This window comes from Thunnus albacares, chromosome 21, assembly GCF_914725855.1.
Source record: "Thunnus albacares chromosome 21, fThuAlb1.1, whole genome shotgun sequence".
NCBI lineage: Eukaryota > Metazoa > Chordata > Actinopteri > Scombriformes > Scombridae > Thunnus > Thunnus albacares.
In genome coordinates this window covers 3,442,741-3,463,959 of record NC_058126.1, presented here as the reverse complement: position 1 = coordinate 3,463,959, position 21,219 = coordinate 3,442,741, and the positions used below count along the sequence as shown (strand labels likewise).

Below are 21,219 nucleotides of genomic sequence, written 5' to 3'. Positions count from 1 at the left end.
GATATCGTTCATTTGCTCTCAGTGTGTTTTTATATTGTTTTGGAGTCTCACAGTAACTAAAGGTGGAGCTTCTGGCTGTCTGGATTGTTTTTGGTTTGAGACTTTTCTTCCTAATGGATCTGCAGTCTGAATCAAATCAACTTTATTTATTCATTTTCTTTGGTTGTTTTGTTTTTCATTTTAAGTTTGATAATGAGGCCCGATGATCAAATATGTGGTTAATGTTTACCAGACACAGCTCTACACCTTCTGTATTCTTGAGGATAGATCTGGACCAGAAGGGAGCCTAAAAGAGACTGGATTTCTAGACTGATCGTTGCTTCCTGGTACTGCTCCCGGCTGTTTTGTGCCCATCTGTATCACTTCTTTATTTTGTACAGATAGAGATCACAACCTCCAGCTGATGAGAGAAGAAGAAACAACAAAGGTCATAAAACTTTTATAAAAATTACAAAGCATCAAGCATGAAGCAAAAAAGAAACCTCTTGAAGTGCAAATTGTTCCCAGTAAAGCAGCACTGTTTTAACTTCCAGCTGACAGTTATTGAACCAGTGAAAATGTGTCACATGATGTTACATATGTAACTGACATACATGTTGCCTGAAGAAAAGCACAGAGGCTGAAACATGTTGCAGTTAAACAGCTGCTATGAGACTCTGTAGTGTTCTCTCTCTGCTTACTGCTGCTTGTTTTTCAGAACCAGTTCAGCCAATCAGATGTCACCATGTTTTACCTGTCACGGCTTCTCAGTCTCTTCTGTTTTTCATGCAGCATTTATTTCTAACTTGGCGAACACACACACAGTGAGGTGCAGACCAGTGTGAGCTTTATTCCATCAAAATTAAAAGATGTGGTTCAACTCTTCTCCAATACACCGTGATTTACTCATCAAATGTTTTCAGCTATCTCGCCATCATCAGCCCTGTTGCCTTGCTCTGATGACGAAAATGTTTGGTGAACATATCATGATGATCTGGAGAAAAGTTGTACGACATCTTTTAACATTGATGGATATTTAGTATTTAAACAGTCATCTACAATGCTTTAAAGCACTTAATAGCCATAATTATCTTTATCTTTATGGGAGTTATCTTTGATAAGGATATGTCCTTTAACTCCCTAATAAATCAAATCTCAAAGACTGCCTTTTTTCACTTACATAATATCGCAAAAATCAGGCACATCCTGTCCCAAAAAGATGCAGAAAAACTAGTCCACGCATTTGTTACCTATAGGCTGGATTATTGCAATTCCTTATTATCAGGCTGCCCTAACAAGTCTCTAAAGACTCTCCAGCTGGTCCAGAATGCAGCTGCACGTGTTCTGACTAAAACTAGAAAAAGAGACCAAATTTTTCCCATTTTAGCTCCGCTACATTGGCTTTCTGTAAAATCTAGAATAGAATTTAAAATACTTCTCCTAACTTACAAAGCCCTTAATGGTCAGGCACCATCATATCTTGAAGAGCTCATAGTACCGTATTATCCCACTAGAACACTGTGCTCCCAGTATGCAGCTTACTGGTGGTTCCCACAGTCTTTAAAAGTAGAATGGGAGGCCGAGCCTTCAGCTATCACGCTCCTCTCCTGTGGAACCATCTACCAGATTCGGTCCGGGGTGCAGACACCCTCTCTGTGTTTAAGAGTAGGCTTAAAACTTTCCTTTTTGATAAAGCTTATAGTTAGAGCCGACCAGGCTCACCTTGGATCAGCCCTTAGTTATGCTGCTATAGGCCTAGACTGCTGGGGGACTTCCCATGATGCACTGAGCTCCTCTCTCCATCTGTATGCATTCATGTAACATCAATGCATGTCACTAACTTTGCTTCTTCCCCGGAGTTTTTTGTGCTTTCTCATCTCGTAGGAAATCCTGGGTTCTGGGCCGAGCCTTCGCGGTCCTTCGCAGTCCTGATGGTATCCTTCCCTGGCTATTGTTACTGCTGTTGCTACTTATACTTATTGTTATTGTTATGATTGTTGTTATTCTGTCCTCTTTCCTCCCCCTTTCCCTGTGTCTTTCTCTCTCTCAACCCAACCGGTCAAAGCAGATGGCCGCCCACCAAGAGCCAGGTTCTGCTTGAGGTTTCTACCCGTTAAAGGGGAGTTTTGATGTGATTTGGCGCTATATAAATAAAAATTGATTGATTAATTGAATTACTGACTTTGAAAATATTGTCCTGGTATGAATCTAAAGCCTGCAGGTGTTACGCCCCTGAAACGGGGAGAAATAATCACAAGAGTGATACGGTAATGTTTCTTCAGTGAGAGCGTTTACTTGAATGAATAATTGAACATATACACAATCTACAAATAAACATACCCTGCTTAACAGGCTGGTTACAGTAGCGTACATACCCTATTCAAGTTACACAAATATACAGTGTTTCTTTGAGACATAATTCCTATTCTCTCTACTGTTACTGGTAAATAATATACTGCTGTAACTCAGTAACCTCTCATAACCTTATAAAAGTTACTAAATAGACAATATAGAAAAACTGTGTAAAATACATCTACATATGTAGACAATTGGATTCACAAAATGGCGGAAGCAATTGGCGTAGTTACGTGTTGAGCTAGCTCGCCAGGCACTTTACCATACTCGACAAACTTTACTTTAACTCACTTGAAATGTTACACATACATTCACTTGACACTCAAACATATTAGAAAAATTACTACAACCACCTTAATAGTGTAAAATGCCGACAACATACCTGAAACGGGGAGAAATAATCACAAGAGTGATACGGTAATGTTTCTTCAGTGAGAGCGTTTACTCGAATGAAGAAAACACCGCGAGTTCCCCTGGATACCTGGGTGGAGACAAAAGCAATCGATCTCACGCTAGTAGATTAAGACTACTTTGCGGATCACTGATAATACCATTATAGCTGAACCTTTGACAATAAAGGATGAAATGAACAAATAATAAATTGAAGACCTTTTAAAATTTTAACCTCTTTTGACATAATGAATTCCTACTTTTTCTTTAAACCATTTTAAACACATCTTATAAATTGTTTCTCATGACTATGATCTTTTTAACCTTATCACAGCATTTTAAGTGTACTGTCCTTTTTAAGCTTGAATGGTCCTTTTAGTGTATCATTATTTTAACTTATCACACAGGCCCAGGTGTGTGATATATGCAACATAAAAATACTCAACTTTCTGTTCAGTGTCTCAGTTGCTATTTGGTGCAGTCTCACTTTAAAAGCTCAGCTCTAGTTGGTACCAATGCTCAGTACAGAATATCTGGTAATCTGAGTGTTTCATGGACCTAAACAAACAATCACGTCCAGAGTTGTGTGTGTTCTTGTGTTGTGTGTTATCTTCATGCCTCACTTACATTGTTTTCCTAATGTAGTCTGCCACAGTGTCCACCACCAAACCAGGAGAGATTGATGACCACGACTTCCTCCAGTTTTCCAGAAAACAAGCTCTGGCTTTCTGCTCACTGGCCTCAGTTCTGATCTTCATCTCAACTGAATTAAAATAAAACAAAGCCAAATTAGTCAATATGACCACTTCTTACATACTGCATGTTATAGTGAGTGTGTGCACCTGCAGGAGATGTGCTGTCCTCTCCAGCTGATGTTGTAGTGGGGAAACATTAAAAACCAAACACGCCGTCTCCTACATCCTTCCTCTACATGGCTTCTCAGGTTCCTCTGCAAACAGTGATGCACATCAGTATCAGATGTTTTTGGTTTGAAACTTTAACACAAAAGAAGAATCTGTTTTTCTCTTTTTCAAACTTGACTTTGACTCTTTTTGTTCATTTAACAGCATTAAATATTGTAAGTAGGGGAGACCAGGGACAGTTGTAACACTTTTTGCAATTTTCTTGATAAATCAAAAAACATTTACACTGGAATAGTCCATTTGACATATTATAAACTTCAAATGTGTCAGCTACTGAAACAATGTATTTAAATGGTTTTATGAAATATGTACAGCTTGCAAAATTGATTTAAATACAGTCAGTCCACTGTCACAACTGCCCCTGTACATACCAGGGACGATTGTAACATGTCTAAAATATACATAATTAATCAATCAAATACTCAAAATGAAAAAGTTATTAATATAAAAGTAGTAAATCTACATATAGCCTAAGCATTATCTAGCTTAATATGTAACCTACCTCCTTTGGGCTCAACCCATAATACTAATCAGCTGCCTCTGTCAGGTAGTCTCTCAGACAGATTTCCTGTTCTGTGGAGGAAACCTTCTTGGGGGTCCAGTACCTTACTCTGGGAAGTGATTTGGATCCCTAGCACTCCAGGCTCTGCCTCTTATTGTGAAAACGGTACAAATTAAAGGAAAAACCAACATAAAGTGTCTTAGTAAGGTGTTGGACCACCAGAACAGCATTAGATCATTGATTCTACAGTCTCTGAACTCTACTGGAGGGATCAACATCATATTTCATAAAGATATTCCCCCATTTGGTGTTGTGATGATGGTGGTGGAGAGCGCTGTCTAACACGTCAGTCCTAAATCTCTCATAGGTTCAACTGGGTTGAGATCTGGTGACTGTGAAGGTCATAGCATCTGATTCACATCATTTAATACTCATCAAACCATCAGTGACCCCTCGTGTCCTGTGAATTGGGGCATTGTCATCCTGGAAGAGACCACTCCCATCAGGATAGAAATGTTTCATCATAGGATGAAGCTGATCACTCACAACTACTTTGTATTGATTAGCAGTGATTCTTCCCTCTAAGAGGACAAGTGGACCCAAACCATGCCAGCAAAATGCCCCCCAAAGTATATCAGAGTCAGCCTCGGTTCAAAAGAAATGCGATTACTGACCCGCTGTATATAAACTCGCTCTGGTTTATTGTGTACATGTCCTCAGAGACGTACCTGCACAGGTGAGCAGAAACCTGGAAAATATTAGAATCATCATTGTCTGATGATCTATATAAACATAATCAGAATGTACATGTTGTGGGTGAGGACAGAGGCTGCAGCTGTAATAAGTTTCAACAGTTTGCCTGTATGACGACTCTGCACATATGAAAAATACTGAGGTGGACCATAAATCTAATCTATCAAGTGTTTATTTTATATGATAAAGAATTAATTATTGAATAACTAACAGTCACTAATGTTAAATCTGTGGTTTGAAATCAAATAGCACTGAACTGCAGGAAGTAATGATGGGAATATGTTTTAATGCTCCGTTAAAAGATGCTGAAAATGAAAATAAAAAGTGTCTTTACATTATGAAGATGCCCTTTCAATGACACTGTGTACAGCTAAAGAAAGACTGGACTAAAAGTGCATACAAGAGACTAATTTCTGTGGTGCGTTCACGTGCTAGTGTGATAACTATTAACAGTAAAGAGTTAAAGTTACCTTTAACTTCCTTTAGAGTTTAAAACTTAAAAAGGAACATATAAATGTGGTCGCTTCATCAAATAAAAAGGCTGCTGTTCTTCAGCATTGTGTCAAAACTCAAAAGACAAGTTACTGTAAAGTTTAGTCCTGGGTGCATCCAGCAGCTGGTGGACATTCAAAACACCTGAATAGTCAAAAGAAATACACTGAAAATCCAGTTCAGCTTTATTTACCACCATCAGGCCTGGATTATATCTGTCTTTATATCTGACAACATGTCTTACATAGGAAACAGGTGAGACAGGCTGTGGATATCAGGAGGTGTGTGTTAATAATAATCAATCAATCAATAATTAATCAAAAAACAACAAAGGTGAACTGAAACTGACCACTAATTTGAATGACACTTGACCTGCAGGCTGACTGTTGCAATCTTTGCTGAAAGATATAAAAAAATATTATCTGGAAAGTAGCTGCAATACTGCATCATAACACACGGTGGAGCTGCAACACAATAATACTGCAGTGCCTGTAATCTTTACAGGAGTTCAGCCAGCAGTGCTGGAAAGTAACTAAGTACGTTTACTCAAGTAATGTGTCCTAAAACCTGACTGAAACATTTCTAATTTAGCATTTGAGTTTAAAAACGTACTTAATTGATTAAAAACTAGTTTCTCTAGAGTTTTGCTTAAAAAAGGGAGATTTGACATTGTTCTAAAAATTGCTGGGTGTTAAAATATCCAGGTTCCCTTTCTTTAAATCAGTGGGGAATACACTAAGCTGTAGGGAGTGATTTACTATGACAAGGATGTATTCAGATACAAAATTTAAATAGGTTTAAAAAGAGAGGCAGGAATTTAATTAAGGGAACACGTGGACGGCTTCAGTTCTGTTACTATTTCCCTGAGAGTTTCAGCATCAACAAGGTTAAAACTTGTCATCACTCTGTACAGAGGATATGGGTAAAAGTGTAGTCTGTAATTCTGCTGGCAGGAACCAGATCTAATGTTATTATTATTATTGTCTGTCCTATCTGTTCAGAGATTTTCTGTGAATTATCCACAGTAACGTGCAAATTGTCTAGTTAGTTTTGAAATGTGATTTTTTTGTGAATGCTGCTGTGAGTATCACACGTTAAGAATTTAAAAATGAATTTAGAGTCTAATGTGAACCAAAACAAATAAAAAGCAAAAAAAAAAAAAAAAAAAAAAGGTTAATTGAATAAAACAACAATAAAAGATGGATAGTTAAGATAATACAGATAATACAAGCAATAAATAAAATTATGGAAAAAATAGATTACAGTAAAACAGTAAAATCTTGATAAAATAAAATAGAATAACATAAATCATAATGATGATGATAAATAAGTATGAATAATAAAACAATAAAATGATAAAACACTACATGAAAGCCAGACTAAATAGATAGATTTTAGTATTTTCAGCTGCTCTCAGATCCTCTGAAGGTTTTGGTTCAGCTTTGAGAAGCAGCTAAAAGAGAAGAACCGGAGGATCTGAGGGGCCTTCCTGGTTCATAAACATAAAGCATTTCTCAGAGGTAGTCTGGTGCGAGGCCATCAAGTACCTTATAAACTAATGAAAGAATTTTAAAATCAATACCAAAACTAACAGGTAACCAGTGTAAAGACTTTAAAATAGGTATAATGTGTCCTCCTGGTCTTAATCAGCACTCCTGCAGCAGAATTTTGAATTAATTGTAGCTGATTAATTGTATTCTTCAGTAGACCAGAAAGGAGAGCGTTACAGCCGTCTAGCCTGCTGGTTATAAAGGGTCTTTCTGTGTTGCTCAGAGAGAGAAATGGCCTCGCTGTGGAGAAGTTCTTCAAATGATAAAATGCTGTTTTAAAATTGATCCCTGTGGTGCCCCTCAGGTAACTTCATAGTGTTTAGAGGAGTGGTCATCTATAGAGACAAAACATTTTCTCCTGCAAAGATATGAAGTGTAGGAGAATGAGTGGCAGGTCGCTGTGACTTGTACCGATGCCAAACACGTCAGTCCACAAAACCAAACAAGAAACATCTGGAATATTGGGAAAGGGGCGAAGTACCACACACACACACACACAGTGCAGAGACGACCATTCAAATTTGGTCAAAGTCCAAGATAAGTGAAATTGATAAATGTTCCATCCTTCTCCTGGATTTGCGATAACCAAAGAGTCTGGTAAACAGGATGAAACTTGTCACGCAACACAAACACATACACACACACAGCCTGTCTTCAGTTTAAAAAGGCATGTCACGTAAGATATCTCTGACTACGTTGTTAGTAGGGCTGCTGTGAATAAAGCGATTCCCCATCTGACACCTGTGTCTCGACCATCTGATCCCTCTGTTATCCTCCTCTTTCTGCCACAACAGAAGTAAACCAGTTAAAAACTATTCCAGACAGCCCAACATGCTCACTTAATCTATCTAAAAGAATCTGGTGGTCCTCAGTATCAAAGGCAGCTCTCAGGTCAAGTAGCATCCAGAAACCTTTATCAGGTCTTTCTCTGTGCTGTAATGTGTCCTAAAACCTGACTGAAACATTTCTAATTTAGCGTTTGAGTTTAAAAGCGTACTTAATTGATTAAAAACTAGTTTCTCTAAAGTTTTGCTTAAAAAAGGGAGATTTGAAATTGTTCTAAAAATTGCTGGGTGTTAAAATATCCAAATATCCAAAGAGTGTCTGACATCAGAGACAGCACAGTATTTGACATGTATTAATGGTCAAATCAAGTGATCAAGTGATTATTGACCAATGTTTCAGTCTTTCTTTAGAGTCTAATGTGCACCAATACAACTAAAAAGCAAAAAAAAAAAAGGTTAATTGAATAAAACAACAATAAAAGATGGATAGTTAAGATAAAGCAGATAATACAAGCAATAAATAAAATGATGGAAAAAATAGATTACAGTAAAACAGTAAAATCTTTCAGATACAGAATTTAAATAGGTTTAAAAAGAGAGGCAGGAATTTAATTAAGGGAACACGTGGACGGCTTCAGTTCTGTTACTATTTCCCTGAGAGTTTCAGCATCAACAAGGTTAAAACTTGTCATCACTCTGTACAGAGGATATGGGTAAAAGTGTAGTCTGTAATTCTGCTGGCAGGAACCAGATCTAATGTTATTATTATTATTGTCTGTCCTATCTGTTCAGAGATTTTCTGTGAATTATCCACAGTAACGTGCAAACTGTCTGGTTAGTTTTGAAATGTGATTTTTTTGTGAATGCTGCTGTGAGTACCACACGTTAAATTCCATCAAGATCCGGCAGCAGAAATATTAGAGACACGTTTCCAAAAACACAGCAAATAAAACCAAAATAATCTGCATGTTTACATATTCTAAGAGTTTTTCGGTGTACCAGTCCTCTGACAAACTGAGCCAGTGCACATCAGCAGATGCTCTGTTAATTTTGCACTAAACTATATTATTCATTAAATTAGCAGAAGATTAAAGGCTAACCTTTGAATGAAAACATATTTTCAGCACTGATTCACCATTTGAAGAGCAAAGTACAGTAATACAACACTGAGCAGTTCAGCCTCAGTGTCAAATCTACACTTTATTGCAGCTTTTCAAATGGAAAATGAAGAGGTCATATTCCAAAGAGTGTCTGACATCAGAGACAGCACAGTATTTGACATGTATTAATGGTCAAATCAAGTGATTATCGACCAAAGTTTCTGTCTTTTTGGTACAAAATTCTTTGTATTTTCCTGGACAGTGTTTGGTTGCTGAGCTTTGGTGGAAGGATTGTAACACTAAGAGGGAATTTCATGGTAAAAAAGACTGTAAGTAGATGGTCCCCCTTGAGAATAAGAATATTATGTAAAGTCAGTTTTAGAAAAAACCCTGTTTGTTTAATCCAAACTATTGTTGTATTTAAAAGAAATAATTCCAACCTATATTGGTATTAATCCCAGTAAACCTGTGGAAAGTGTGAGACTTTCAAATGTCTTTTACTAACCTATACAGTAGAACCTTTAGTTCCAAACAGTTTGTTAATGGTGAAACTTTTAACGTTATTCAGATCAGATTGGCACATCTGTTTGTTTCACATGCTGAGGCTGATGCATCATCAGCAGAGGTGTGTTTGAGTATCTGTGGAGTCTGCATTTACTGAACATCTCTCTCAAAATCAATAAAACATGTAACATATTCAGCCTGTTCTTTTCTGCTGTGTAAATGTACCGTCTGACATGTTTAAATCAATCAATCGATCAATCAAAGTTTATTTATATAGAACTTTTCCATCAAATCAAATGCAAATCAAAATAAATAAATTATATTATTATTATAAATGAAAAGAAATAAATCATGATAATAATGATATTTTGTTTTAATGTAATGAACAATAAAACATGAAATGTCCTTCTGGACTCATGATAACTTTATCTAACCAGAAAAACGTCTCACTGAGACTAAAAATGTCATTTACAGGAGTAACCTGCGAAGATATCAACAGCACATAAAACATAAAGGTTATGAAAAAATATAACACAAGCAAGAAGAGAGGATCAGTACTTAAATCACTGCAGAGACACTGGGTGTATTACACTACTTGCTTTTATTGGTAAATGTAATGTTTATTTATCTCATTCCATCACAGTTTACAAAGGTTAACAAAGAAAGAAGGAACAATTTCACCAGTAGAGAAATATTTGGCTTATTTGACAAACTAAACAAACATAACATTAATATAAAGTCGGTTAAATAGTGATTATTAAGAAGCAAAGTGAGAGAAAAACCAAACATGAAATTCATAACTGACAAATCATTTCAAATTAAACAATCAGACAATTCAAGCTGTTGAATCATTTTACAGTCTAACCTGTTTATATCTATATACAAAGAAATCACATCCAACACTTTATTGATCTGGTCTGATACATGCACACTTATTGATTCTACTATTTATTTAACATCCTCTTCACTGTCTGCATGAGCTCTGTCACTTGATGTTGATGTGGGGTTTTGTTCTCAAAAACAACACATCTTCTACCACACTGATCAACTATGTTCATGAGTTCAGGCTGGCAGTCCTGCAAAAAATCCTCCAAGTTCATGTCTGCACGCTGCAGCTCTTCTCCACGGGTAAACAGGATGACTGTTTGTTCTTTAGCTTCGCTACCAAAAGCTTTTCCTAACTTTTCCAGTATGTCTCTCTCACCATCTGTGAATCTGCCAACATGTATCACAAGTAAGAACACACAAGGCTCTGACTGAAGGAGCTCTTTGCACTTTGTCACACGTTGGCTCTTAACTGATGATTCAATTTCATCATCAAAGATGTCTGGGGTATCAATGACACACACACATGTACCGTTTATCTCAGTTTCTTCCACCTGACACTCTGTGGTGACCGGCACTGAACTGGTTCTTGACACAAACTGTCTCCTTCCAAGGATTGTGTTTCCACTCGCACTCTTTCCAGTCCCGGACATTCCCAGCAGAACAAGGTTCACTTTGTTGTCAGAGTGATTTCCTGCATTGGTGTAAAACAAAAAGATGAAGTTTGTAATAATAATTCACAACTGTTCAGACACATCTTGAAAACCCTGGTCTCACCTTTTAAACTCTGCTTGGTGTCAGAGAAGAGCTCTATGATATATCTGACAACTGAATGAAAAACAAATAAGAGTTTATGTGAGATGCTATAAAAGTTTTTGTCTGGTTGAATTAATTTCAAACATACAAACACACATTTGACTGGACGTTGGTAAAATGCCGCAAAGACAGACTGTGGCTCATCTGTCTCCATTTGACTGTTTGGTTGCTCAGCAGACCTATAATGAAGAGGCAGAATCATATGAACTGAGCAGGAAGCTTTTTGTAGAACCAGTTCATCTTTTTTGTAATATTATATAATATACTGTTAATACTAATACTACTACTAACAACAACAACAACAACAACAACAACAACAACAACAACAACAACAACAATAATAATAATAATAAATTAATAATTTGTGCATTATGTTAGGTCTAATCCTAAATCTACATCAACTCTTTCAAATCGTTAATTTTTCACCTTTTTTGCCTTTCGTTGGTTGGCATGAGACGTCTGTCTTCAGCCAGTTCTCTCAGTTTCCTGATTAAGTGCTCTGTGGTGCAGAATTTGAACAGGTGAGATTCTTCATATTTATATCTTTATGGCAGCACCACTATGAACTCTTCTCTGGGTTTTCCAGTTGTCTCGTGCAGCTTTTTTATCTGCTCCTGCACCTCTTCTAGTGGAAACCCATCCTCTACCACCAACAAACACATGTCATGTTGTTTTGAAGAAAATAACTTTCTTATGCCCTCATGTTCTTTCTACAAGTTTGGGGTATATGTGACCTCATATGTATGATTTTCATATTTATCAGGTTTTCTTTCTGCTACATCTCTCCCTAGGATGACAGATATCAGGCTTTTCTTTACTGAATCTCCAGTCCTCAGGACAACAACTGAAATCTTCCTTTCTGTGAGAAATCAACATAATAGAGTTTATATCATACACATACAATGAAAATTTGTGTGGTCAGATGTGGTGGTCAGATTTACCTTGATAATCAAAAACAAAATCTTCATTTTGACAGTACTGTCTTACTAACACAAAGCAATCAAAATATTAACAACAATCATGCTGTATAGAAAGATATCATGGCCAAACTTACACTGAAACATGGTCCTCACATCCAGAGCAGTAAAGTACAGGAGACAAGCTGTGTGTATCTGCAGGAATCACTGCTCTCCACGTTTTATATGGACCTGTTATGCAAATGTTAGGGGGCGTGTCAGCTGTGAAGCTAAAAATAAAGAACATTTTAATTCTTGTTTAGTCTTAATATTCTATATACTCCCCTTGTCCTAAGGGTCAAAAATAACCTGCCTTCACTAAACCACTGAAATAAAGCAGCTTAATTGAGTTTTGAACACCAAATCTATTTTTTATGAAGAAACAACCTGTCAATCATCAACAAACTTTGTGAATATCTGGGTTTTCCCTCTTTAAAGTGCAGAAAGACTACATTTAATCAGTGGAAATCACTTGTTTTATTGCAACACACCTGTCATAATTGTTTTCTTTACTAAAGTAGAGGTTTATTATTATTGTTATTATTATTATTATTGCTAAAGATACTGCATAGGTGTAAACATTATTTCCTTTAGCAAGAGACAGCACTTGTATAGTCTAAGAAAGTAGCGGAAATGTGCAGAAAATTGAAATTGAAGGGAAACAATAACATTCTTCAAGTTCTTTTGGCAACATAGTGATATGTTCTTATATACTGTACAATTAGGAATTAAATTATAAAATACTAGTCTTTTCCCATACTAGTCTTTTTTGAACCATTGCCCCCACCCACAAGGTGTGTTCATCCACTGTTACTTCAGGCCCAGGGTTGTAGAGGTATGGCAGATGTTCCACCCATTTCTACCAGACCTCTCTTATGGCTGCCAGTTTGTCTCTCACACATCTTGCAGGTCTTGACTCGCTGTCATCAAATCGTAGCATTCTTGAGAAAGTGTGAAAGACTTTCAGTGACACTGTGGCAGGAAAATTGTCCTTACACTCTCTGCTTCCCAGAGACTAGATGTAGTCTTACCTCAGGACATATACACACCCTCTAAGATTAGCAGCCCTACATAGGCACACAGGTCAATCTCATCCATCCTTTTCCAGTTGTCTCCATATTTATGGAGGCAATGTTCTAGGTAACTGCATATCTTGTGGGCCCTGGGGTCATCCTTATAACATCTTGTGCTGCCATCCTGCCCTGGTTGTCATATGGTGACAAGGACCGTGTTATTTTGCTGTTCTTTGACAAAATGTCTCTCTTTCATCTTGGGGAGATTCATCCTCATCTGAAGATGATGCATCATGCCCTAGGTTGTATTTTTCCCCATCTTCTACTTCAGATATCTCCTCCTCTTCTGAATCATTTCAAGCTATTTTTTATTTCATCTATTGTATATAACTAATTTGCTTTAAAATCTATCACAATTACACTGGTCAGTTTGACTCTAAATGTAATAGGAGGATAAATTAAACAAACCATGTTACATTTTACATTGTGTCACACAGATAAAGAAGAAAAAAGTCATTTATTTATCTTTGTGTTATTTCTTTTTCTAGTGTTTTCTAAGGATGTGTTAAGCCCTGAGATGTGTGGGGTATTGGTTAGCAGGAAGGATCAATACTTAAATCACTGCAGAGACACTGGGTGTATTACACTACTTGCTTTTATTGGTAAATGTAATGTTTATTTATCTCATTCCATCACAGTTTACAAAGGTTAACAAAGGAAGAAGGAACAATTTCACCAGTAGAGAAATATTTGGCTTATTTGACAAACTAAACGAACATAACATTAAAATAAAGTCGGTTAAATAGTGATTATTAAGAAGCAAAGTGAGAGAAAAACCAAACATGAAATTCATAACTGACAAATCATTTCAAATTAAACAATCAGACAATTCAAGCTGTTGAATCATTTTACAGTCTAACCTGTTTATATCTATATACAAAGAAATCACATCCAACACTTTATTGATCTGGTCTGATACATGCACACTTATTGATTCTGATATTTATTTAACATCTCGTCCACTTTCTGCATGAGCTCTGTCACTTGATGTTGATCTGTGGCTTTGTTCTCAAAAACAACACATCTTCTGTCACAATGTTCAACTATGTTCTCGAGTTCAGTATTACAGTCCTGCAAAAAACCCTCCAAGCTCATGTCTGCATGCTGCAGATCTTCTCCACGGGTAAACAGGATGATTGTTTGTTCTTTAGCTCTGCTACCAAAAGCTTTTTCTAACTTTCTCAGTATGTCTCTCTCACCATCTGTGAACCTGCTAACATGTATCACAAGTAAGAACACACAAGGCTCTGACTGAAGGAGCTGTTTGCACTTTGTTACATGTTGTTTCTTAACTGATGATTTGATTTCATCATCAAAGATGTCTGGGGTATCAATGACACGCACACATGTACCGTTTATAACAGTTTCTGCCACCTGACACTCTGTGGTGACCGGCACTGAACTGGTTCTTGACATGAACTGTTTCTTTCCAAGGATTGTGTTTCCACTCGCACTCTTTCCAGTCCCGGACATTCCCAGCAGAACAAGGTTCACTTTGTTGTCAGAGTTTCCTGCATTGATGTAGAACAAAAAGATGAAGTTTGTAATAATAATTCACAACTGTTCAGACACATCTTGAAAACCCTGATCTCACCTTTTAAACTCTGCTTGGATCCAGTTAAGCACTGGAAACATCCGAAACCTGAATAAAAAAACAAATAAGAGTTTATGTGAGATGCTATAAAAGTTTTTGTCTGGTTGAATTAATTTCAAACATACAAACACACATTTGAATAGAAGTTGGCAAAATGCCGCAAAGAAAGACTGTGGCTCATCTGTCTCCATTTGACTGTTTGGTTGTTCAGCAGACCTACCTACAACAACAACAACAACAACAACAACAATAATAATAATAATAATAATAATAACAATAACAATAATAATAATAATAATAATAATAATAACAACAACAACAACAACAACAACAACAACAATAATAATAATAATAATAATAATAATAATAATAATAATAATAATAATAATAATAATAATAATAATAATAATAATAATAAATTAATAATTTGTGCATTAAGTTAGGTCTTATCCTAAATCTACATCTTTCATTTTTTGCCTTTCGTTGGTTGGCATGAGACGTCTGTCTTCAGCCAGTTCTCTCAGTTTCCTGATTAAGTGCTCTGTGGTGCAGAATTTGAACAGGTGAGATTCTTCATATTTATATCTTTATGGCAGCACCACTATGAACTCTTCTCTGGGTTTTCCAGTTGTCTCGTGCAGCTTTTTTATCTGTTCCTGCACCTCTTCTAGTGGAAACCCATCCTCTACCACCAACAAACACATGTCATGTTGTTTTGAAGAAAATAACTTTCTTATGCCCTCATGTTCTTTCTACAAGTTTGGGGTATATGTGACCTCATATGTATGATTTTCATATTTATCAGGTTTTCTTTCTGCTACATCTCTCCCTAGGATGACAGATATCAGGCTTTTCTTTATTGAATCTCCAGTCCTCAGGACAACAACTGAAATCTTCCTTTCTGTGAGAAATCAACATAATGGAGTTTATATCATACACATACAATGAAAATTTGTGTGGTCAGATGTGGTGGTCAGATTTACCTTGATAACCAAAAACAAAATCTTCATTTTGACAGTACTGTCTTACTAACACAAAGCAATCAAGATATTAATAACAATCATGCTGTATAGAAAGATATCATGGCCAAACTTACACTGAGACATGGTCCTCACATCCAGAGCAGTAAAGTACAGGAGACAAGCTGTGTGTATCTGCAGGAATCACTGCTCTCCACGTTTTATATGGACCTGTTATGCAAATGTTAGGGGGCGTGTCAGCTGTGAAGCTATAAATAAAGAACATTTTAACTCTTGTTTAGTCTTAATATTCTGTATACTCCCCTTGTCCTAAGGGTCAAAAATAACCTGCCTTCACTAAACCACTGAAATAAAGCAGCTTAATTGAGTTTTGAACATCAAATCTATTTTGCATGAAGAAACAACCTGTCAATCATCAACAAACTTTGTGGATATCTGGGTTTTCCCTCTTTGAAATGCAGAAAGACTACATTTAATCAGTGGAAATCACTTGTTTTATTGCAACACACCTGTCATAATTGTTTTCTTTACTAAAGTAGAGGTTTATTATTATTGTTATTATTATTATTATTGCTAAAGATACTGCATAGGTGTAAACATTATTTCCTTTAGCAAGAGACAGCACTTGTATAGTCTAAGAAAGTAGCGGAAATGTGCAGAAAATTGAAATTGAAGGGAAACAATAACATTCTTCAAGTTCTTTTGGCAATCTTCCTTTCTGTGAGAAAACAACAAGATGGCTTCAGTTCCTGCAGATGACATTTTAAGCTTTTTTTAAATTTCATCTATTGTATATAACTCATTTGTTTTAAAATCTATCATAATTAAACTGGTCAGTTTGACTCTAAATGTAATAGGAGGATAAATTAAACAAACCATGTTACATTTTACATTGTGTCACACAGATAAAGAAGAAAAAAGTCATTTATTTATCTTTGTGTTATTTCTTTTTCTAGTGTTTTCTAAGGATGTGTTAAGCCCTGAGATGTGTGGGGTATTGGTTAGCAGGAAGAGAGGATCAGTACTTAAATCACTGCAGAGACACTGGGTGTATTACACTACTTGCTTTTATTGGTAAATGTAATGTTTATTTATCTCATTCCATCACAGTTTACAAAGGTTAACAAAGAAAGAAGGAACAATTTCACCAGTAGAGAAATATTTGGCTTATTTGACAAACTAAACAAACATAACATTAAAATAAAGTCGGTTAAATAGTGATTATTAAGAAGCAAAGTGAGAGAAAAACCAAACATGAAATTCATAACTGACAAATCATTTCAAATTAAACAATCAGACAATTCAAGCTGTTGAATCATTTTACAGTCTAACCTGTTTTTATCTATATACAAAGAAATCACATCCAACACTTTATTGATCTGGTCTGATACATGCACACTTATTGATTCTACTATTTATTTAACATCTCGTTCACTGTCTGCATGAGATCTGTCACTTGACGTTGACGTGGGGTTTTGTTCTCAAAAACAACACATCTTCCACCACACTGATCAACTATGTTCTTGAGTTCAGGCTGGCAGTCCTGCAAAAAATCCTTCAAGTTCATGTCTGCATGCTGCAGCTCTTCTCCACGGGTAAACAGGATGACTGTTTGTTCTTTAGCTTTGCTACCAAAAGCGCCTTCCAACTTTCTCAGTATGTTTCTCTCACCATCTGTGAATCTGCTAACATGTATCACAAGTAAGAACACACAAGGCCCTGACTGAAGGAGCTCTTTGCACTTTGTCACATGTTTCTTAACTGATGATTTCATTTCATCATTAAAGATGTCTGGGGTATCAATGACACGCACACGTGTACCGTTTATCTCAGTTTCTGCCACCTGCCACTCTGTGGTGACCGGCACTGAACTGGCTTTTGACAAGAACTGTTTCTTTCCAAGGATTATGTTTCCACTCAAACTCTTTCCAGTCCCGGACTCTCCCAGCAGAACAAGGTTCACTTTGTTGTCAGAGTGATTTCCTGTATTGGTGTAGAACAAAAAGATGAAGTTTGTAATAATAATTCACAACCCTGATCTCACTTTTTAAACTCTTCTTGGGGTCAGAGAAGAACTCTTTGTTTTGTCTGACACCTGAGTAAAAAGGCCAAATAAGAATTTATGTTATTATTGTTGTTGTTATTATGAGTTGCTATAAAAGCTTTTGTCTGGTTGAATTAATTTCAAACTTACAAACACACACTTGAATGTAAGTTGGTAAGATGTCGCTGAGAGAGACTGTGGCTTACCTGTCTTCATTTGAGAGTGTGGTGCTCTATATGACGGAGGTCGGTCAGCAGATCTATAATGCAGAAGCAGAATCACATTAACTGACCAGGAAGCTTTTTGTAGAACCAGTTCATCTTTGGTTTAATAGTATTATATAACATAATGATAATAATAATTTATTAATAATTTGTATATTAATTACATCTCACATCTACATCTTTAATTTTTCAACTTTTTTACCTTTTGTCTGTCGGCATGAGATGTCTTTGTTCAGTCAGTTCTCTCAGTCTGCTGAATAACTCCTCCATGGTGCAGCAGTTGTCTGGATAACATTCTTCACGTTTATGATTTAATGGCAGCACAGCTATGAACTCATCTGTGAGTTTTTCAATTGTCTTGTGCAGATTGTCCATCTGGTGCCACACCTCTTGTGTTGAAATCTTATCCTTTAACACTAACACAGACATGTCAGGATGTTTTGAAGAAAATAATTTTTTTATCTCCTCACTTGCTTCGTACAAGTTTGGGGTATATATGACCTCATATGTATCATTTTCATATGTCTCAGTTTTGTTCTGAGTATTTCTGTGTACAGATACGTCTTTCCCTGTGATGAGAGATATTAGACTTTTCTTCAAATTATCTTCAGTCCCCAGGACAACAATTGAAATCTTCCTTTCTGTGAAAAAAACAACACAATAGAGTTTGTATCATATACATACAATGAAAAATCCTATATGTGGTCAAATTTCTTTTAATAAATCAGAAGAGTTTCCTTTCACTTTGACAGTACTGTCTTATTAACACAAAGCAATCAAAGTATTAACAACAATCATGCTCTATAGAAAGATATCATGGCCAAACTTACTCTCAGACATGGTCCTCAGATCCAGAGCAGTCAAGTACAGGAGACAAACTGTGTGTATCTGCAGGAGTCGCTGGTCTGCACATGTTTTATATGGAGCTGTTATGCAAATGTTAGGAGGCGTGTCAGCTGTGAAGCTACAGTATAACTAAAACGTCTTAAACAAACGTTATAACATTCATAGTCAACTGTGCAGAGACAACAGTGCTGAGAAAAGATGGACTCAGTTCCTGCAGGTGAGATTTCAAGCAATTGTTTTGTTTCATCTACTGTATATGACTAATTTACTTTAAACTTTATCACAATGTGTTTATATTTACTAAATTATTTATACATCAAGCCAGTGATAAACTCTTTCAGGAACCTAAACAGAAGTTCTGATTTGTTTTCAGGTCCTGATTTGAGAATTGTGATGATTGGAAAAACTGGTGTGGGCAAGAGTGCTGTTGGAAACACCATTCTGGGAGAGAAACGCTTCGAATCCCGTCCTGCCTCTGGGTCAGTGACTGAGACCTGTAAAAAAGGTGTGAAACAATGGGGTGACAGAGTAGTTAGTGTGGTAGACACACCAGGGATTCTGGACACTGCGAAATCTGCAGAATTCATCAAAAAAGAAATTATGAAATGTGTCAAAGTCTCATGTCCTGGTCCTCATGTGTTCCTGCTGGTCATCACAGTTGGTCGATTCACCACTGAAGAGAAAAACTCAGTGGAAGCCCTGCAAGAGCTGTTTGGTCCAAAAGCTAACCAGTTCATGATTGTGTTGTTTACTCGTGGTGGTGATCTCGGAGACACGACCATACAAGAGTATATACGTACTGGCAGCACAGACCTCCAACGAGTCATCCAAAGCTGTGGAAACAGGTTCCACGTCTTTGACAACAACAAAAGTGACAGAAACCAAGTGGTGGAGCTGATCAAGAAGATTGATGACATGGTTGCTGGAAACGGGGTGGCATACTACACAGATGCCATGTATCAAGAAGTTCAGGCCATTGCAAAAAGACAAAACGTGAGAGAAGAAGACTTGGATGATGTTTTTCTGTCTCAATTGTTTGGTTTATTGCTGGGACGTGTTCTCCTTTTCCACCAAATACTTTTGAGATAAAAATAGGTAAAATACACAGTATGAAACCATAATCAATGATCACAACACCTAATCAGTAATCACTGAAAATACGGGCTTCTGTAGCCTGAATGTGTTAACTGAAGACTATTTTTTTAAATTACAACAAAATATTATAATATACTATTGTGAACATGCTTTCAAGTTAACCCTTACAATTATATATCAGTAATGAAAACTAATGTTGTAAACTGTTTGATCATGAAGAAGAAGAGTATGAAAGAAATGATGAAGACTGTAAAGTAACTAAAATTTGCATGTTTTTGTGGGGTGTATAATATACATATATACTGAATATGTGGTTTGATGTTTGAGAATTTTATTGGATGTTGAAATTTTACATACTTTGGTGGAGTATGGAACGGTGTGAAAAATAATAAAAATGAAAAGTGAAATAAAAGGACCTGAGACTGAAGTGTTTATTGTAAATCAGACTGATCGTTTTACTGAATATGTTTATAAAAACAGTATCTTAAATCCACCATATTCCCAGTCTGTCAGTTAAACAAATTTCATTAGTATTAAGATGATCGTAAAGTGCTGTAAGTATTTCAGTATGAATTAAATAGCGTGAGTAAAAAATATTTTATTATTACAGTAACATGCATGATGTATGGAGATTATGAAGAGCTGGTTCCTTATGTGAAGGTCACTGTGTATTAAGAGATCAGTGACTTCATGGCATCATGACACAAACCACCTATCCAGAGAGAAATCTACAGAATGAATGTAACGTTAACACAAAAAGAGAAATTTGTGTTCATAATTTGTTAATATAAACACAGATCAATTCTCCAAACTTCTCTTTATAATTGTTCAGAGGGATGAAAAGCATCCAAACTCACTTCACATCAGGAAAAATGCAAGTTTTTGGGGTTTGACTGAAATTCAGCAAGCTGTCTAATCTGAAAAAGATTTTAAAATGAAAGTAAATTTTAAAAATAAAGTAAAAATTTAACCATCTAAACAATAAAATTCAAAACAGCAAACAATGAGGATTATTGGCATTTTAGGTGTTTACCATCCATTTTACTGGCAGAATACTTTTCTCACCTTTCATACCAGAATGAACTTTTTCAATTATATATATTGGTGCAATATAACATAACAAAAAGAAATAGGAACATAAGACAAGGAAGTTGGACAGTGTCAGAACATACAGACATTAAGACAAGACAGTAAAACAGTTTACATTGAACTGGGAGGCTGAGTTTGACAAGTTGAGAATAGAATAGAATATAGAATAGAGCAGGTTTGTGGAGGTGTTTTTAATTTTTAATTTTTACTTTTTAGTTTAGTTTCTCCATCTGACCAGCCCAATCTTTGTCCTCAGTATTTTGTTTTATTTATTCATTTATATTTAAGCAATATTAATAGGCTACAGTGGAAACCTCTTGTATTAATCACAGTTACAGTGATCA

General features: G+C 36.1%; 3 protein-coding genes across 7 annotated transcripts in view; 1 reads left to right on the top strand and 2 right to left on the bottom strand.

Annotated features, from left to right (window-relative positions):
* Positions 1-4,521: 4,521 nt before the first annotated feature.
* Positions 4,522-19,891, top strand: LOC122972277 (GTPase IMAP family member 7-like). Of its 3 annotated transcripts, none has more exons than XM_044339275.1 (2): positions 4,522-4,526; positions 19,048-19,891. In XM_044339275.1, exon 2 carries the CDS (start codon positions 19,085-19,087, stop codon positions 19,778-19,780), a length of 696 nt encoding a protein of 231 aa, XP_044195210.1. In that variant the 5' UTR covers positions 4,522-4,526; positions 19,048-19,084; the 3' UTR covers positions 19,781-19,891. The 3 variants fall into 3 exon arrangements, with proteins under 3 accessions (XP_044195210.1, XP_044195208.1, XP_044195209.1); XM_044339273.1 differs by lacking the exon at positions 4,522-4,526 and adding an exon at positions 18,817-18,908 and having other exon boundaries at positions 19,065-19,891; XM_044339274.1 differs by lacking the exon at positions 4,522-4,526 and adding an exon at positions 18,850-18,898 and having other exon boundaries at positions 19,045-19,891.
* Positions 9,918-21,219, bottom strand: part of LOC122972247 — a 25,991-nt gene continuing 14,689 nt past the window's right edge. The window contains exons 7-11 of the mRNA XM_044339220.1: positions 18,157-18,486; positions 11,401-11,518; positions 11,071-11,153; positions 10,936-10,986; positions 9,918-10,852 (exon numbers count right to left, since the gene is read on the bottom strand). Coding sequence (XP_044195155.1) covers positions 10,278-10,852; positions 10,936-10,986; positions 11,071-11,153; positions 11,401-11,518; positions 18,157-18,486 — 1,157 coding nt within the window. The 3' untranslated portion in view covers positions 9,918-10,277. The remainder of the gene's footprint in view (positions 10,853-10,935; positions 10,987-11,070; positions 11,154-11,400; positions 11,519-18,156; positions 18,487-21,219) is intronic.
* LOC122972280 (immune-associated nucleotide-binding protein 9-like) lies at positions 13,724-15,763 on the bottom strand. 3 transcript variants are annotated; one of them, XM_044339282.1, is made up of 3 exons: positions 15,694-15,718; positions 14,598-14,645; positions 13,724-14,514 (listed from the first exon to the last, which is right to left on the bottom strand). In XM_044339282.1, exons 1-3 carry the CDS (start codon positions 15,701-15,703, stop codon positions 13,931-13,933), a joined length of 642 nt encoding a protein of 213 aa, XP_044195217.1. In that variant the 5' UTR covers positions 15,704-15,718; the 3' UTR covers positions 13,724-13,930. The 3 variants fall into 3 exon arrangements, 2 of the variants coding, with proteins under 2 accessions (XP_044195217.1, XP_044195216.1); XM_044339281.1 differs by lacking the exon at positions 15,694-15,718 and adding an exon at positions 14,731-14,834; XR_006399687.1 differs by lacking the exons at positions 13,724-14,514; positions 14,598-14,645 and adding an exon at positions 14,983-15,138 and having other exon boundaries at positions 15,694-15,763.

What these genes read in the sequence shown, in the direction of transcription:
- LOC122972280 (XM_044339281.1), bottom strand. Translation starts at nt 14,788, where the DNA reads ATGGAGACAGATGAGCCACAGTCTTTCTTTGCGGCATTTTGCCAACTT. An exon ending in TTGCCAACTTCTATTCAAAT is followed by an intron (nt 14,646 to 14,730) that starts GTGTGTTTGTAT and finishes TTTTTTATTCAG; the next exon opens with GTTTCGGATGTTTCCAGTGC. An exon ending in ATCCAAGCAGAGTTTAAAAG is followed by an intron (nt 14,515 to 14,597) that starts GTGAGATCAGGG and finishes ACATCAATGCAG; the next exon opens with GAAACTCTGACAACAAAGTG.